General features: G+C 39.3%; 1 protein-coding gene across 1 annotated transcript; it reads left to right on the top strand.

The window, feature by feature from the left end:
• Positions 1-808: 808 nt before the first annotated feature.
• On the top strand, positions 809-15,333 carry LOC308702851 (microtubule cross-linking factor 2). Its single transcript, XM_081385978.1, has 9 exons — positions 809-1,028; positions 2,629-2,784; positions 4,931-4,996; positions 5,293-6,429; positions 7,073-7,159; positions 8,491-8,652; positions 8,827-9,119; positions 12,371-13,727; positions 14,315-15,333. Exons 1-9 carry the CDS (start codon positions 810-812, stop codon positions 14,459-14,461), a joined length of 3,624 nt encoding a protein of 1,207 aa, XP_081242104.1. The 5' UTR covers position 809; the 3' UTR covers positions 14,462-15,333.
• Positions 15,334-15,370: the final 37 nt, after the last annotated feature.

Here is a 15,370-nt window from a genome sequence, read left to right on the forward strand (position 1 = left end):
TTTAGAGCTGGTAGTCTGCCTTGGACAGGTTACAAACCAGTTATAATGTTCAAAAAACATTTTAAGCTCATGACATGTTTTAAATGACATAAACCTAATTCTGCAAACTTTTCAAGGAAGAAATTTGTGCTTAGGAGAATTTATCGTATTTAAAAATATTTGCTATATACATTTATGTTCCATTATGAATATACCAAAACCAAAAACCATAGTTCCCCCTGTGGTTTTTATTCTGTAATTCTGAGTTAAAACTGTTGAAACAAACTATTTCGGAATACATCATGTTTGTTAAAGTGTTAACATTGTCTGCTACACATAACAATATTTTAACAGGCACATAAAGCAGAAATAAACTGCACGTGATACGGCTTATACTGTAAGATTTACTTTCTTCTTAGAAGATTACACTTTCACTAATTGGCTTGTGTCATCCCTCATTGTCTCTGACATGCAATAGAAGGACGGGTTCACAAAGAGAACAAGCCTTACTCTGATTAAGTGCAAGGTTTCTCAGTAGAAATCAAGAAGTCAACAGAAAGTCTATCAATGCATCTCTGAGAAGGACAGTGCATCATTCTTGGCATGCACCCACTTCTGTGGGTTAATGTGCACAAGCACTCGACATGTAAGACCAATGCTGGCTTGGGCGAATTGGTTGGAGGCCAAAATTAATAGTGATATAAGAAACACTCTTTTTATGCACAAACACATATGCTTTGTTTAGACTGAAGTAGAATGCATAGATTTTTCTCATGTTTTCCAATTAAAACTCCCAAAACAACACCATTTTTGTCTCTTTTCAGGATGAAATGGAGGAGCTCCGCTCCGAGATGCTGGAGATGAGAGACATGTACATGGAGGAGGATGTTTACCAGCTGCAGGAACTCCGACAGCAGCTGGAACAGGCCAATAAGGCCTGTCGCATCTTGCAGTACCGACTCAGGAAAGCGGAGAGACGCAGCCTGCGTGTAGCCCAGACGGGACAGGTGGACGGCGAGCTTATCAGAACACTTGAGCATGATATTAGGGTGAGGATGTGATGCGCTTACAGTCATTATTTGCTGATGTTGAGTGTGTTTGTGTGAGAAAATACTTGTATGAGACATTCAGGGTGTAATTAAATAAATATTTCCCTCATGATTTGGGAGCAATTAAGCTACACTGGTGTATGTGTGTACAGGAAACCCACTGTTAGGGTTTTGGATGCAGTCCATGTCATTCATCGGGACAGGATGTTTATCAAAATTGCTTAACACTGCTTAGTGCCAATTAAATGTTTAATAGTAAGTCACTATATGAGTCAAAACTCTGTTTTGGTGAATCAGCATGCACTCAGATGGATTGTGTAATCTTTCCATTGTGGTTTGTTACTAAATTGTGTTAGTGAGAGTCAAAATGCCGCTTTGTTTTATAGTTTGACATGTGTAGTGAGTGGTTTTATTTTTGGAGTTGGTCCAACTGGTAAAATGAGTAGAAAAGCCCTCGGTTTTCTGTTTGGCAGACAATCGGTAATTTGTGGTGGGCCACTCACAGCATAAGCATTTTTTGGTTTGAACTTCTCAGCCAATCAGCGACAGAGCTTTGTGTAGGAACGTTACAAATTAAAAACCAATCTACACAGCAGTCTACACAGCAGGGCGACCCATATAAAATGGCTGTTTTCTTTTGAAATCTGCCTCCTCCAGAGTCAGACTATTCCTCAGGTTTCTCCCAGGCCCTTTGTTTGCACTGAATTAAGTGTGAAAATTTTATTTTGTATTTTGTAGAAACACAATGTGAAGTATTACTCAAGAATCAAGGTTGAATGAAAGAGTGTGTGTATTTGCATGTGTATGGTATGTGTCAAGGACTATATCCACTGTATCTGAGAGGGGAAGTGTCCAAGCACAGCTGCTGGTGTGTGTGTGTCTGTGTGTCCATGACCAGTCTTTTTAAAGGCATGTGAGAGAAATAGATACCCTCCTTTCACAAACTGGGCCAGTGTGTGTGTGTGTGTGCCCATCGCTGCTCAGCGTCCTCACCAGCACTCCGTCAAGTTATTCAGTCTTCACCAGCCCCCACGGGAGTGTCCTGCAACCTGATATCTCACAGCATCCTTTTCAGTGTCTGCTCTACTCCACATTCTCATCATTAACTTACTTTTTTCACTGAGAAATCCGAGATTGTGGAGTCTCTCCTTGAATTCAATGTGCTATGAAATAGAAAAGCACAGATGCCATGGCATAATCACATGCACTCTAACAGTTTTTTCCCTTGGCATTATTAGCATTTGTTAGCAACCCCTTGAGCATCTACAGGATGAGTGCTTTGCAAAGGAGGGAGATCGTAGGAGAGTCGACCCATATTGAATCCCAAACAATTAACTTATCACTTTACTTCCTCACATCCTCAATGTCACAAACCACAGCTGAAACATAGTAACTTAATCCACATTTTGCAATGTTCCCTATAAAGTATCAGATATTTCTTTTCTTTAAATAGAGCTTCTTGTGTCTAATAATATTCCCCAAGAGAATGAAAGGGCTTGAGATCATGATCATATTAACATCAACGTCTTTGTGGATAGTTAGCAATGACACATGGTTTGTAGTGTATTTGCTTAACTCTATATGAATATTGTTTTCCCAGGTGGCAAAAAGTGTGTCCCTTCGCCTGCACAGCGAACTTGAGGCCATTCAAAAGAAAAATTCACAGCTAGAATGGGAAAACGAGGAGTTGCGTGAACGGCTGCAGGATCTGGAGGTGGCGAAGCAGGTCCTGCAGGCTGAGATGGACAAATCACAGGTGCTACGACCACAAAAACTTTGGTGTGCATATATATATGTATATATACTATACATATATATACAGTTTCCATTGACATAATGATTTTTATTCTGTACAAACTGTATATTCTATCCCCTTACACTAAGCCTACTCCTAAACCTAGCCATCACAGAAAACTTTCTGCATTTTTACATTTTTAAAAAACATCACTTAATATGATTTATAAGTTGGTTTCCTCATGGGGACCAAAAAATGGCCCCACAAGGACAAGGTTTTCGGATATTACATTTTGTCCCCATAATGTAGGGTTTACCTGAACCACACACAACACACCCCTCAAAAATGTAGGGTCTGCAAGATTTTTAATAGTTTTTGAAAGAAGTCAAAATCAATTTTGACAAGGCTGCATTTATTGGTTCTTAAAAACAGTAATATTGTGAAATATTACTACTATTTAATATAACAGTTTTCAAATGTAATATATTTTAAATTAAATTTATTCCTGTGATGGCAAAGTTGAATTTTCAGCAGTCCTCAGCGTTACATCACGATCCTTCAGAAATCATTCTAATATGCTGATTTGGTCCTCAAGGAATGTACTATTATAAAAATGTCTTTCTATTATTAATGTTAGGAACAGTCGCTCTGCTTAATAATTTTGTGTAAACCGTGATACGTTTTTTTCAGGACTCTTTGATGAATATAAAGTTTAAAAGAACAGCTTTTACTTGAAATAGAAATATATTGTTACAGTCTTTACTGTCACTTTTGAACAATTTAATGCATCCTTGCTGAATAAAAGTATTAATTTCTTTTATTTCTTTAAAAAAATGACTGACCCGAAACTTATGAATGCTAAAATACTGTACGTACTTTATATATACCCCTTATATCACTATAAGTATGACTTCTATCAGTACAGCAATTCTTGTTTGTTTCTTAATTTAATGATGCCGTTAGGATTACAATCTGACCTTTACCCCAACTGTATATAGTGGGTGTAACCAACAGCTGACTGCTTGGGTAGGGCATAGAATGATCTAAGGGTCTGAATTCAAACCACAGCTGTCATTCTCTTTTGTGGATGCACGAGGGGGAGAAGAGAGCAAATAAACGGGTCATTTGAAAGACAAGGGTGAAGAGAGAGTAAGAAAGCAGCCACTTATAAATACATCTGAAAGGGAGATCCTTGTCGTTGTCCAACCCAATGTGGGTCTTATGATATGCAGTTACGACATACATGCTTAAAATACTAGCAAGAAGGCGTGTTCTTTACTTTCACTATCTCATAATGATAAAAAAAAGTGTTTTCCACTATTATACCAATAGAATGCGCTGAAAAATGTAATTTTTTTTATTGGCAATGAAGGCCTGTAGGTCTTTAATAACGGCACGCATTCAGATTAATCCAGGATTCAGTGCTTAGAAGTGGATCCGCGCAGCTCAGCTCAGACAGCTGCTGCCCATTCCTGATCCTTACCAGCAGAGCAAATCAGCTACAACCAGATTATCAAGGCTTCGAGTGAGCCTGACACTACCTGAAACATGATGATCTACATACGAACACTTTACTCATCCATCCGGTCAAAAATCGTTTTGCAATCTTGATCCACAAGATAAATTACTGATTTGTAATCTCAAAAGCAACAATCTGTACTTTTAAAATACATTTATCTTGGAGTTACGGTTAAATTATGACAGTTCAGTCTTGGTTTGGATTGAATTCTTTTTAACATTTAAAGATAATATTGAGACTACATGCTCCTCCTTTGCTCTTTGTACTTTTAAGGGTTTGAGCGACCCAGACAAAGCAGCAGACAGATAGACTGACTCTAGCCAGCATTCTTGACATACTTGGAGCAGTATGGATGTTTGGTGGAGTTATGGAGTTGGAGTTCTTGCCACCTCACACGAACATGATTAAGTGTGTTTATTAGGTGCATACTTTCCTTACAGTCACACATTTCATTAGAAATTGGAATGCATTGGACAGTGGTATGATGGAAAATAACAACTATGATGAACGTAACTCAAATGAACACTTATGCCCATAGGAGGACATTATCTTAGGGGACAAATTGCATTGCCCATAATATGCATAGTAAGCTGTTATATAAGCTGTTAAAATGTATTTAGACTTATTATGGATGTGGTGCATTCACAGAATTCTCTAAAGAGAAGAAGTTTGAGATCAACATCCGGCAAGAGTGAAAAGAAACTCTCTCCACAGGTGAGTTGGAAGTTGCATTAGTGTAAATGATTGATTTGTGAAGGTTAGTGCTGGTTTATCCATCCATCCATCCATCCATCCCAGTTCATTTTAATTCTGCATCATGTTTGCCATCTCAATTCAAATTCACTTCAAATATTCACTTCAGGAATTGAATAAGATTTTAAAATGCATTCTCAATTTAATTATTAGTGACACAGTCCTGTTAGCCATAGCAAAGGTAGCCTTGCTGTGTTTATGTATTAGTAAAAGTTCAAATTATGCCAACCATTTTAACACACCTGTGCTCTCTGCAGGATGACAGTGCTGATTTGAAATGCCAGCTCCACTTTGCCAAAGAGGAGTCTGCGCTCATGTGCAAGAAGCTAACAAAGATGGCCCTGGAGAGTGAGGCGATGCGGGGGGAGCTTTCCAAATACCGCCTTCTTTACGGTGATGTAGATGAAAACCAGGCTGCAGCGGGCACCACTAACTCCGCCCACACCCGAGAAGCAGAGGTCAAAGTTCACTTGCGGCTGGTGGAAGAAGAAGCCACGCTGCTGAGTCGTCGGATTGTGGAACTAGAGGTAGAGAACCGTGGTTTGCGGGCAGAGATGAGTGAACTGCGTGAACGAGGAGGAGGAAGCTTGGAAGAAGAGGAGATGGTGAAGGGGGCTGGTGAAGGGTTAGCATTGAGGGAGCAGGAGGAGCAGGAGGAGGTGCTTAAAGGTGGATGTGTGGATGGTGTAGAGAAAGCAGATGCGTTGACAATCCACAATAATACGCAGGAGATCCAAATGCGTGCAGAGGAAGAACACATGGAGAACTCTATCCACATGCACAGAGAAGGGCCGATCGGTGGGGAACAGGAGCTTTCTGCAGACACTAAAGAGGAAGATGGGCGAGCTCAATGTAAGTCAGACTGCACATTTGGTGTGAAGGATCTAGAAGGTCTTCTTGCCATCCATGACCAAGCGCTGCTTGTCAGATCAACTATCCAGCTCCTGACAGCCCCAGCTAAAAATGGCGGATCACCTACATATGCCCATAAGACCCATCCTGGTGGCCCTTACCTAAGCAAAACGACAGTGGATCCTCAGTGCAAGACACATCAATGGCTTTTGGACCCCATGTTAAGTCCCTTGACCAATGGACTAGAAGTGTTACAAGCCCAGCTGCGTGCTCTTGTAGAAAAGTTGGAGGTGCTGTCAAACTCCACTTCAGAGCACTATGGGCTTGTTACAGAAAATAATATATTACATTTTGGTGAAGATTTAAGTGCAATGAAAGAGGACACAAAGAATCAAGCAAGACAAGAACGTCCATGTGAAGAAATTTGTGGAAATGGGTGTAACCAGGACAGCTTAGTGCTGCTCACTCTGCAGCTCCGATGGTTCATCCAGCAGTGGCGGCAGGGAGAGAGACCCAACGGAGACGGAAAGAACCTGTTCGAGGTAAATTGGGCAACTACATTTTCTGCTGTGGTCATGCATCTTAATTGATGGAGGTGGATGAGATTGTCTTTATAAGAATTCTTATTTGCAGTTGAAATAACAGAATAATGTAGTTAGTTGGGTGCTTTGTCGACTTTGGGCACTTTTTGGCCCTGTGACACATTAAAACACTTTAATTTGCCCAATAACAATATTATACAGTACATATATTCACATCAAATCTTTCACAGCTTATCTTGTATTGTGTTTAATAATGCTTTTTGGTGGAAATGTGTTGTTTACCATTAATGTAACCTTAATATACACAGTTACTGACACTGTACATATTTTCACACCCTTTGCATAATTTGAGCTCATATATATATATAGAGGGATCATCTGAGAAAATTGTAAATTATGCACAATAAAATATTTTATATTTTTAAATTTAAAATAATTTCTCTAAAATCTATACATTTTTCACATATTGTACTTAATTTTTAAATTTAAACAAATTAAATTTCACTTAATTTAGAAAAAGCTTTATTAGTAGCGAAATTGTTTGGTGTGAAATTATATTTTATATTTTAAATAATTTTTCACACAATAATTAGTTTATTTCACTCAAGAACACCCAGTTATATGAAATATCTTTTCATTTCAGATGTATTTTCAGAATGAAATTCATCTCCTAAAGGACACAGAGTCAAGAGAATGCAAGTACAATCTTCAAGAGAAATGCAACACTCAGGTATGAAAAAGAATGAGGGAAATATAATAGAATCAAAAACTTTTGTTAGTTATGTTACAACACTAATTGAATCTGAAAGAACTTCATTAAAAATTGCCTTTTTCATAATTAAACTGTACATTATATCTGGGCATAGATTAGCCAAATAGCATTGTTGAAAATTGGCAACAGGGGAAGATAAATACAAAGTTATGTCATGAAACTCTAGATGGCACAGGCTAAAGCCTTGTTTATACTTTCCCCAAACGGACAAGGCGTTTATACTTACGTAATTATCTGGTGTACTATTCTGTGAAACGACAGGGGGCGACTCAGGTCCTTTTCGTCTTAACCATCAGGAATCAACGGTGAGAAGAAGAAAGGTCCACCTGTGACCATAGATCTCATATAAAGGCTAGATGTCTCGTCCGCGCTGCTGGCCAATGGAGCTCGACATCCGCACACGGCGGCCATCTTACGACAGGGTGCTCGCTCACTCATAACATGGTGCATGTACTTTTAAATAACCATAACTTGCTCAATTTTCTACCGATTTTCAAACGGTTTGGTTTGTTATAAACGTCAGAGATGTAGCTATTATACTGTATACATATGAATAATTATGTTCAAAATGTTTAAGCATTCAGAATTATAGCCACGTTAATAACGTTTGTAAGAAACCAAACCGTTTGTAAATCCGTCCAGATTTCAGCGAGATAAGAGGATTTGTGTGCGTGCTGCTCACTCACCTTAATTCACAGAGCCCTGTCCTAAGATGGCCGCCGGTGATGCCGGAAGTGACTCCGCCTTAAGACATCTAGCCTTTATATGATATCTATGCCTGTGACAATGTTTATTTTATCAGCACCAATACCACACTACAAAAAGAATTGTGTAAAATCCAGTTAACCCTGATATTATTACTTGTGACATTAGAACTAAATATGTGGATATAAAAACATGTATGTAGTCTTACAAGTTAAGTTTCGCGCAGTAGTCAGTGAGCTTGCATGCTAAACCTTCAAATACATGGTTAGCTTTTGCCTTAGCAGTGCAGCACGCTTTCAAAAACGCTCCACCTGTATAGATCTGCTACGGGTAATTCATGTACGCTATATTGATTAGCAGCAGCATGTCTTACTTGCTCAAAACAGCTTGTCGTGCATGTAATGGCAGTAGCAAGTCCCATACTTGCTCTGGAGCAGCAGCAATAACAGCAGCAGCAGCAGCATAGAAGATCTATTCCGCAAAGACCAAATATATCAACATTGTCATATCCATTACCATGCCAAACACATGACAGAAATTCCCACTGCCCAGTGTACATTCAGCCCTGTGTGTTCCTCTCTCAGGTGAGCAGTGCCCTGCTGTCAGACCTGAGGACAGCCCTGCAGGATCTGTTCTGTGAACTCTGGGAGCAGCACAGGGCAGCCCAGTTTGTCGTCCGACAGTTTGCAAACGCCAAAGCTGCGTGGGCCGTGGAGTGTACAGAGCTCAAGAGCCTCATAAGCAGGGTGAGAACCAGACGATCAGTGTAAAATCCCTTCAGAGAGCATCAATGAACCTGTTGCCATGGTTCTCATGTCATCACATCTTTCTTCATTCTCAGCCTTTAGGGAAATGAAAAAAGCTTTATGACACGGAAAAGTCATCATCATGGTTTTATAGTTGTTTGTGTTTGTTTATAGCTGGAGGGTCCAGCTGGGAAGGCAGGAATAAAGGGTCCATCAGATCTGAATGCGGCTTTGCAGAAGGACCACGTTGAGAAGCTTCAGCACCTGTTAGCTGAGTCCTACACTGCAGTCATGGACCTGACAAGACAGCTGAAGGTCTGTGAGAGCAACTGGGGCTCTGAGCGGCAGGAACTGCTGGAACACCTGAACCATGTGCGTCTAGAGTGCGAAAGGTCGAAGACAGCAAAGCAAAATAGAAAAATGCAGGTCAGAGCAAAGATTGTTCTTTTTTTTGGATTATTTAATTGATAACACTTTATAATCATTATAGTTCTACATAGAACAATCAATTATAGTAATTCTAGTTCAATTTGGAAACATTAGTAAGTGCATTAGGTATTATGAACCACAACAATTATTTTAAGCATTTATTAATTTAGGTTTATATTAATCTATAAATACACTTGTTTATTGTTAATTCATGTTTGTTTAGAATTCTAATAATTTTATGCTAATATATTTGCAGCATTTGAAAATAGATAAATTAACATTAACTTTGATAAATGCTGTAAAATTTTTCAGTAGTTCACGATATCTAATGCAATAACTAGTGTTAATAAACTGAAACGTATTATTATTTAATTCTATTATTTTTTATATTTACCTGTTTCTGCCATTTATGTCTTTTATGGCATTTCTTTCATGACCTACACTAGCGTTTAAACGTTTGGGGTCAGAGAGATTTTAATTTTGTACTTTAATTTTCAGCAAGGATGCATCAAACTGATGAAAAGTATTATTTCAATAAAATAATTCAAGTAATCGCAGTTTCCACAAAAATGTTCAACCAATTTAAACATTCATAATAATAACTAGATGTACCGCATGGCGGTCCAAAATATGACCGCCGCTCAGGCCTGCACTGGCTTTCCACAAAAATAAATGACGTGGAGCAATTTGGCTGTATTGCGTGTTTATGTATATACCTAAAAAAGTAGTAGTGTGTGTGTGTGTGTGTGTGTGTGTGTGTGTGTGTGTGTGTGTGTGTGTGTGTGTGTGTGTGTGTGTGTGTGTGTGTGTGTGTGTGTGTGTGTGTGTGTGTGTGTGTTTGTGTATGTGTGTGTCTGTGTGTGTGTGTCTGTGTGCGTGTATGTATGCGTGCGTACATGTGTGTGCGCGTGTGCGTGTGTGTCTGTGCATGTGGATTTGTTTGTGTGTGTATGGGTGTGTGTCTGTGCGTGTGGATATCAGTGTGTGTGCATGCTTGCGTTTGTTTGTATTCCTGCATGTGTGTGTGTGACTGTATCATCCTAAACCAGCAACCCTTCGCTCAACACCACCATCTACAGGCCGATGAGTGTACAGTCACTAAATGTGCACATAAATGAAACCCCCCCATGGATGAAATTCTACGAAACTTAGCAGAGGATACCCCCAGAGGATGTCAAGTTAATCATACACATGAAATATGGTGCAGTTCTGAACATCTCAACTGAAGATAGGGGCGATTAAAGCAGAATAATATTGCATTTTAATTTTTTATGGGAGTGGCGTAAATCACAAATGAGTGATTATGGGCTAGGTTGATGTGGGCCCTTAAGACCAACATACCATAAAAATGTCTTCATCCTCAGTGCCACGGTTCAAGTAGTTATGTAGGAAAAACATTTTTGGGGTTTGGGGGGGCCCAGCTCGGGGGGGGGGAGTGGCCCCCGGGGACCAAACGAAATTTTTCCGTAAAAGTCTAGTGGGGCTACATGCCCACAAAATTTCATGTTCCCCGGTGTTTCGGTGTCCCTGGTATCGTTGACGGAAAATTCAGTAGGTGACGAAAAAAAAAAAAAAAAAACTTTGACAATCGCTATATGACCGCTTTCGCTAGCTATGCTAGCGGCGGTCATAATAAATGTTTTAAATATACTATAATAAATATAATAAAAATATACAAATAAAACAAACAAAAAACTTGTTATAATAGTTAAACCATGGAAATCACAAATTAACCATGGTTTAGTGTAATAAAACCATGGTTAATTTTCAAAAGGGAAATCAGCATATTAGAATACAGCTATTTTGAACTGTAATAATATTTCACAGTATTACTGTTTTTACTGTATTTTTGATCAAATAAATGGAGCCATGGTGAGCATAAGATCCCTCTTTCAAAAACGTCTTACCATCTTAAAATCTTAAAATCTTACCAACCCAGAATGTTCGAACAGTATTGTATGCCCGCAACCCGAAGTCTGAACTATCATTATTAAAATAATTGAAATCCCCCTTTTACTAATGCAATTTTCTAATACTGTAACTATTCAGTCTGATTAAACTTAAAACATATGGATTATACTAATGCATAATACTCGCCAAATGGCTTTGTTTCACAGTCCTAAAGCAACCGAGGTCAGAGATTTGAGACAGTCCCGTGAGCCTGTGTGTGTTAAAGGGCCGCATGGCAACAGAATTTGGGCTAATCCCCTTTTGGGACTGTAGGACAGCAGGCGGAGCACAGACATCAGCTTCAATCACAACTTCTCTCTCTGAAAAAGGCTTAGCCTAACCACAGTGACCACAGAGGCACTTATCAAGGCTCAGCTGAAGTTCAAATAAGGAGTTTACTTTACTTTACAGTAAACGGGGGGAAACATTGTGCAGGGTCGAGGGAAAGGAGGAGAGAGAGAGGAATGAGGAGGCATTATTTAGAGGATCAAATGCATAATGGATCTTTAAATGGTTTTAGATGTTACTTTCTATTTTTAAAAAACATGATTTTATATTGTTGCCCCCCAGTTTGACAGCAGTTTCATTCTTCCCTTTGAACAAATGATCTGTTCATTATCATAGATACTAAGAATAAAATTGGAATGTAGACAGTGACAGTTCTTTGATGGGGTTAAGTAAAGCCTGGATTGGAATGCAGAGACATTTTTCCAGTGTTTTTTTTTTTCTTGATCAAAGCGTTTTCTTGCGGTTTTCTTTTCTGTAATCCCTAACTGGCACTCTGACACACTTTCCCTAAATAAGACAGTGATTACTGTGCATCTTAAAAATCCTCATCCCTAAGTAATAGTAGAAGGATTCCCTGTCCCTGATTCATTCCGAGATATTTTTCTGTTGAAAAATCCAGGTTGTACAGGTTGTTTTAATACATAATATTTTAGTATATATAATATAGTAATATATAATATTTTAATATTATAGTATAAATAGAACTTAAGAAATGAAATATTACAATATATATGTATATGTGAGTGTGTGTGTATATATATAATATTTTCTATACTATACATATAGTTTGTGTGCGTGTGTGTGTAATGTATTTTTTCTAAGTATTCATTTTTACATATTTAATATAAAAATACACTAATCATGAGTGCAAAATAATAATCTTTCTAACCCACTTTCAGTCCTTCAGAAATAAGAGGACAAAAGATGGAAAAATGGAAAGGTCAGATTATTTTATTTCACAGAGTAATTCCATCTCAAGATATCTATCTATATAAAGTTCTAACTTGTTTGAGATTTATTAATTAATTAATAGAGTTTGCTTTCCCACCAGGATGACTCTCAAAACTGGCATTGCAAAACCCAACAAGAACTGGAAGTACCTCAGTCATGAAGCTGCCCTTCTGGACAGAGAAGACGGCTGTAAGACTTGGGACTGCCCTATCATGCCTTCCAGTTTCCCTGGTTTGAACCTAAACCAGGAGCTGACCCAGAGAAGCCACACTGCTCCAGAGAGGACCAGCATTCGTATCTATTTCAGCCCACCATCAGCAAAAAGGATCCAAATGAGCTCTCTGGTAGCAGGAGAGGAGGAAGAGTGTGAGGAGAGCCAGGAACCACATTTCAATGCTTTTTCCTGTGGCCTTGTAAACCGAGACTGGGTCTCTGCATATGAAAACTGGCTGGGTAGCGTGCCGATTGTCTGCCAAACTTTGACGGAGAGAGCTGTCATCAGTTCTACATCCTGTTCAGGTCTTCAGACCTCCAGTATTGCTTCCCCTTCACGCTTGGCTTTCAATAGCATGGACGTCTCAGCCAACTTGAGTGATGACATGAAGGAAATCACAGCCAGTGTGCTTCAAACCTCACAATCCAGCCCTCTAGAGAGGAAAAGAGGAAAGGATTTTGGGAGCAATGTGGCGAGTGTTGTGAGTACGGGAACTCAAACGCAATCCCAACCACAGGTGACCACAGTCGGGCTACAGACCGATGGCCCTAGAAATCTTTATACCGCAAAGCACTGGTCACCCCGGGTGACCTCATTCGTATCCGCTAGAACCCAGCAGACGTCAGCATCATTGGAAAGGGTACCTGGTCCTGCAGAGCGCTTTCAACCACATTCCACCTCGCCGAAAATACAGCGCAGACACTCTACATCCTCTCCGTTTTCCTCTAAGTCTTCCACTTCACCATCATCCTCTTCATCCTTCACTACATCCTCTTTGTCCTCTTCCTCATCTCTGAGCGCCTCTTCCAGGATGGATTACGGAGCTAAGGACCGTGGTTTGTGGGCTCTGTCGCAACGTGGATCGACACCTAGCAGGCCGAGCTCAGTATCAGCGCAGGCCAACGATAAACCTGGCGGTCGTAAAAACGTAGGAGTCCACAAGTACGGTCTGGTCCAGGAGTTTCTGCGCAACGTGTGTGGCCGAGGAGAGAAGACCAACCCGGCGATGGAGAAGGCTCCAGCGGCTCGTAGGGATCACGTCGGACTGGTGGGTTCAAAGAAATCGGAGCACCCCCCGTCTCGTATACCAGCGGTCCCACTGGTCAGAAATGACAGCATCACTAAGATCGTGAACCGCAGATTTATGAAAAACAGCCAAAAAGAGGAAGCGGTCTGTCAGAGTCAGACCCAAACCCAGCGCCAAATCGACAGGGGTTCAATCAGCAAGAACAAGGGCTTGGAGGTTAGCAGCAAAGTTTAACTTTTTGAAAAGTTTGCACTTTTAGAGACTAAAATGGTCACAAATGTAAAATAAAATTGTGCGATAATCATTTAAAATGACTCATTGAGTGTGTCCATGTGCAGTTTTGTCATGAACAAAATGATTATTATGAACTGGCTCTTTTTAGTGAGTCTTGGCCTTAGTGATTCAGACTCGCTTAATCTGTGAATCATTCAGAGCCGTTTACATCTGACTCCCTCAGTGAACTTTATTTTTGGTTTTATCTAATTCAAGGTACAATTATGTACAGATTCGTGAGACTTGCATCAGTCTGTTTAATGTCTGGCTGTTCATATGACAACGTGTAATACATTCACTACATTTTTTAAACAATTTTTCAGTACATGGCACAAATACAGTGTAACCATGGTGAACTCATTTTTACTAAATACAACTAGAAAAAGTCACTCTAGTAATATTGGATCAGTAAGCCTATTTGAAAATAAGGTGAAATGAGGCATTTTCCAGAGCTTTTGTTTTTTTGTCACTTGATTTGTCATAATGCTGAGATGAGAATATCTCCTTACTTTTCCCCCTCTCTTTGCCAGGATGGAGCCTGTGACTGCAGCTCACGCTCTTTGACATCCTGCTTTGCTCGACCCTCACAAAAAAACCTCCGGCAGGCTCACAGTCAGAACAAGCCCCGTCCACACGAATACCCCGCAGCTCGTGGTAAAGGTGACCCTCAAGCCTAATGGGAAGCAGAGTCATCATGTGCGCTGACACCATGATGCAGCTGACAGGATTCTTCAGGGATCGGCAGGCCTGCATGGACTCTGCATCGTTCACAAATTACAACGTATTCTCCGCCCCTTTTGTGTGTATTTATTTAATATTTGGACTAATTTGATTATGCCTTCAGCTCTGTTTTACCATGTCAAAATCCATTCCACAGAATTTCCCTTTAAAAAAAAAACGTGAAAGAAGTCAGCAGATACATTTTGGGGTTAGGGAAATGCATTATTATTTAAAATCTGATTAATTTTGCTAGAGGAACAAATAAAGGCTTGTACAGAATTAATAGTGTTGTTAAGAGTTCACAATACCAGCAAGATCCCCTCCAGTTTTTACTTTCTTGACCCTTGATGGACTTTTAAATAAATATTAAGCAACATATCTAAAAACAAAAAAGATCTGTGACATGATTTACTAATATTTTTATATATATTATGCATAATCGAATGTTTGTAGGACAATTACTGTTTAATTGTTATTAGATGCCTAATAAATGTGGCTTGTTACTCATATAGCTGTCTTAAATGTGATCTGTGTTTATGCAAACAACAATTGCAGGGCCAAGCACCTTAATCAGAGAAATGTAACTATTTGACATGTGATACTTTTTATGGCATGTTAATAAATGCAGATCCATGTCGTTATATTGGTCCCTATTACTTGATTTGAGGACGCAGCACCCTATTAATGATGTTTCAGGCTTTGCTCTAGATCTGCCTGTGACCACAAAAGCAAAGAAAAATACTTTTGTAAGAAAAGTGTGTTCAGTAATTGAGTCCTGTGATTTTTTATTACTTTTATTACTGTGTGTGATTAAAAAAAACTTACCGATTTGCCAGATTTTTTTTTTTTTTTTTTTTTTTTTAAGT

Source organism: Scardinius erythrophthalmus, assembly GCF_964197995.2.
Source record: "Scardinius erythrophthalmus genome assembly, chromosome: 15".
Lineage (NCBI taxonomy): Eukaryota > Metazoa > Chordata > Actinopteri > Cypriniformes > Leuciscidae > Scardinius > Scardinius erythrophthalmus.

Excerpts from the sequence above, each read along its gene's own strand:
- LOC308702851 (XM_081385978.1), top strand. The coding sequence starts at position 810 with ATGGAGGAGCTCCGCTCCGAGATGCTGGAGATGAGAGACATGTACATG. Across the intron at positions 6,430-7,072 it reads ACGGAAAGAACCTGTTCGAG|ATGTATTTTCAGAATGAAAT; the intron begins GTAAATTGGGCA and ends TTTTCATTTCAG. Across the intron at positions 13,728-14,314 it reads GCAAGAACAAGGGCTTGGAG|GATGGAGCCTGTGACTGCAG; the intron begins GTTAGCAGCAAA and ends TCTCTTTGCCAG.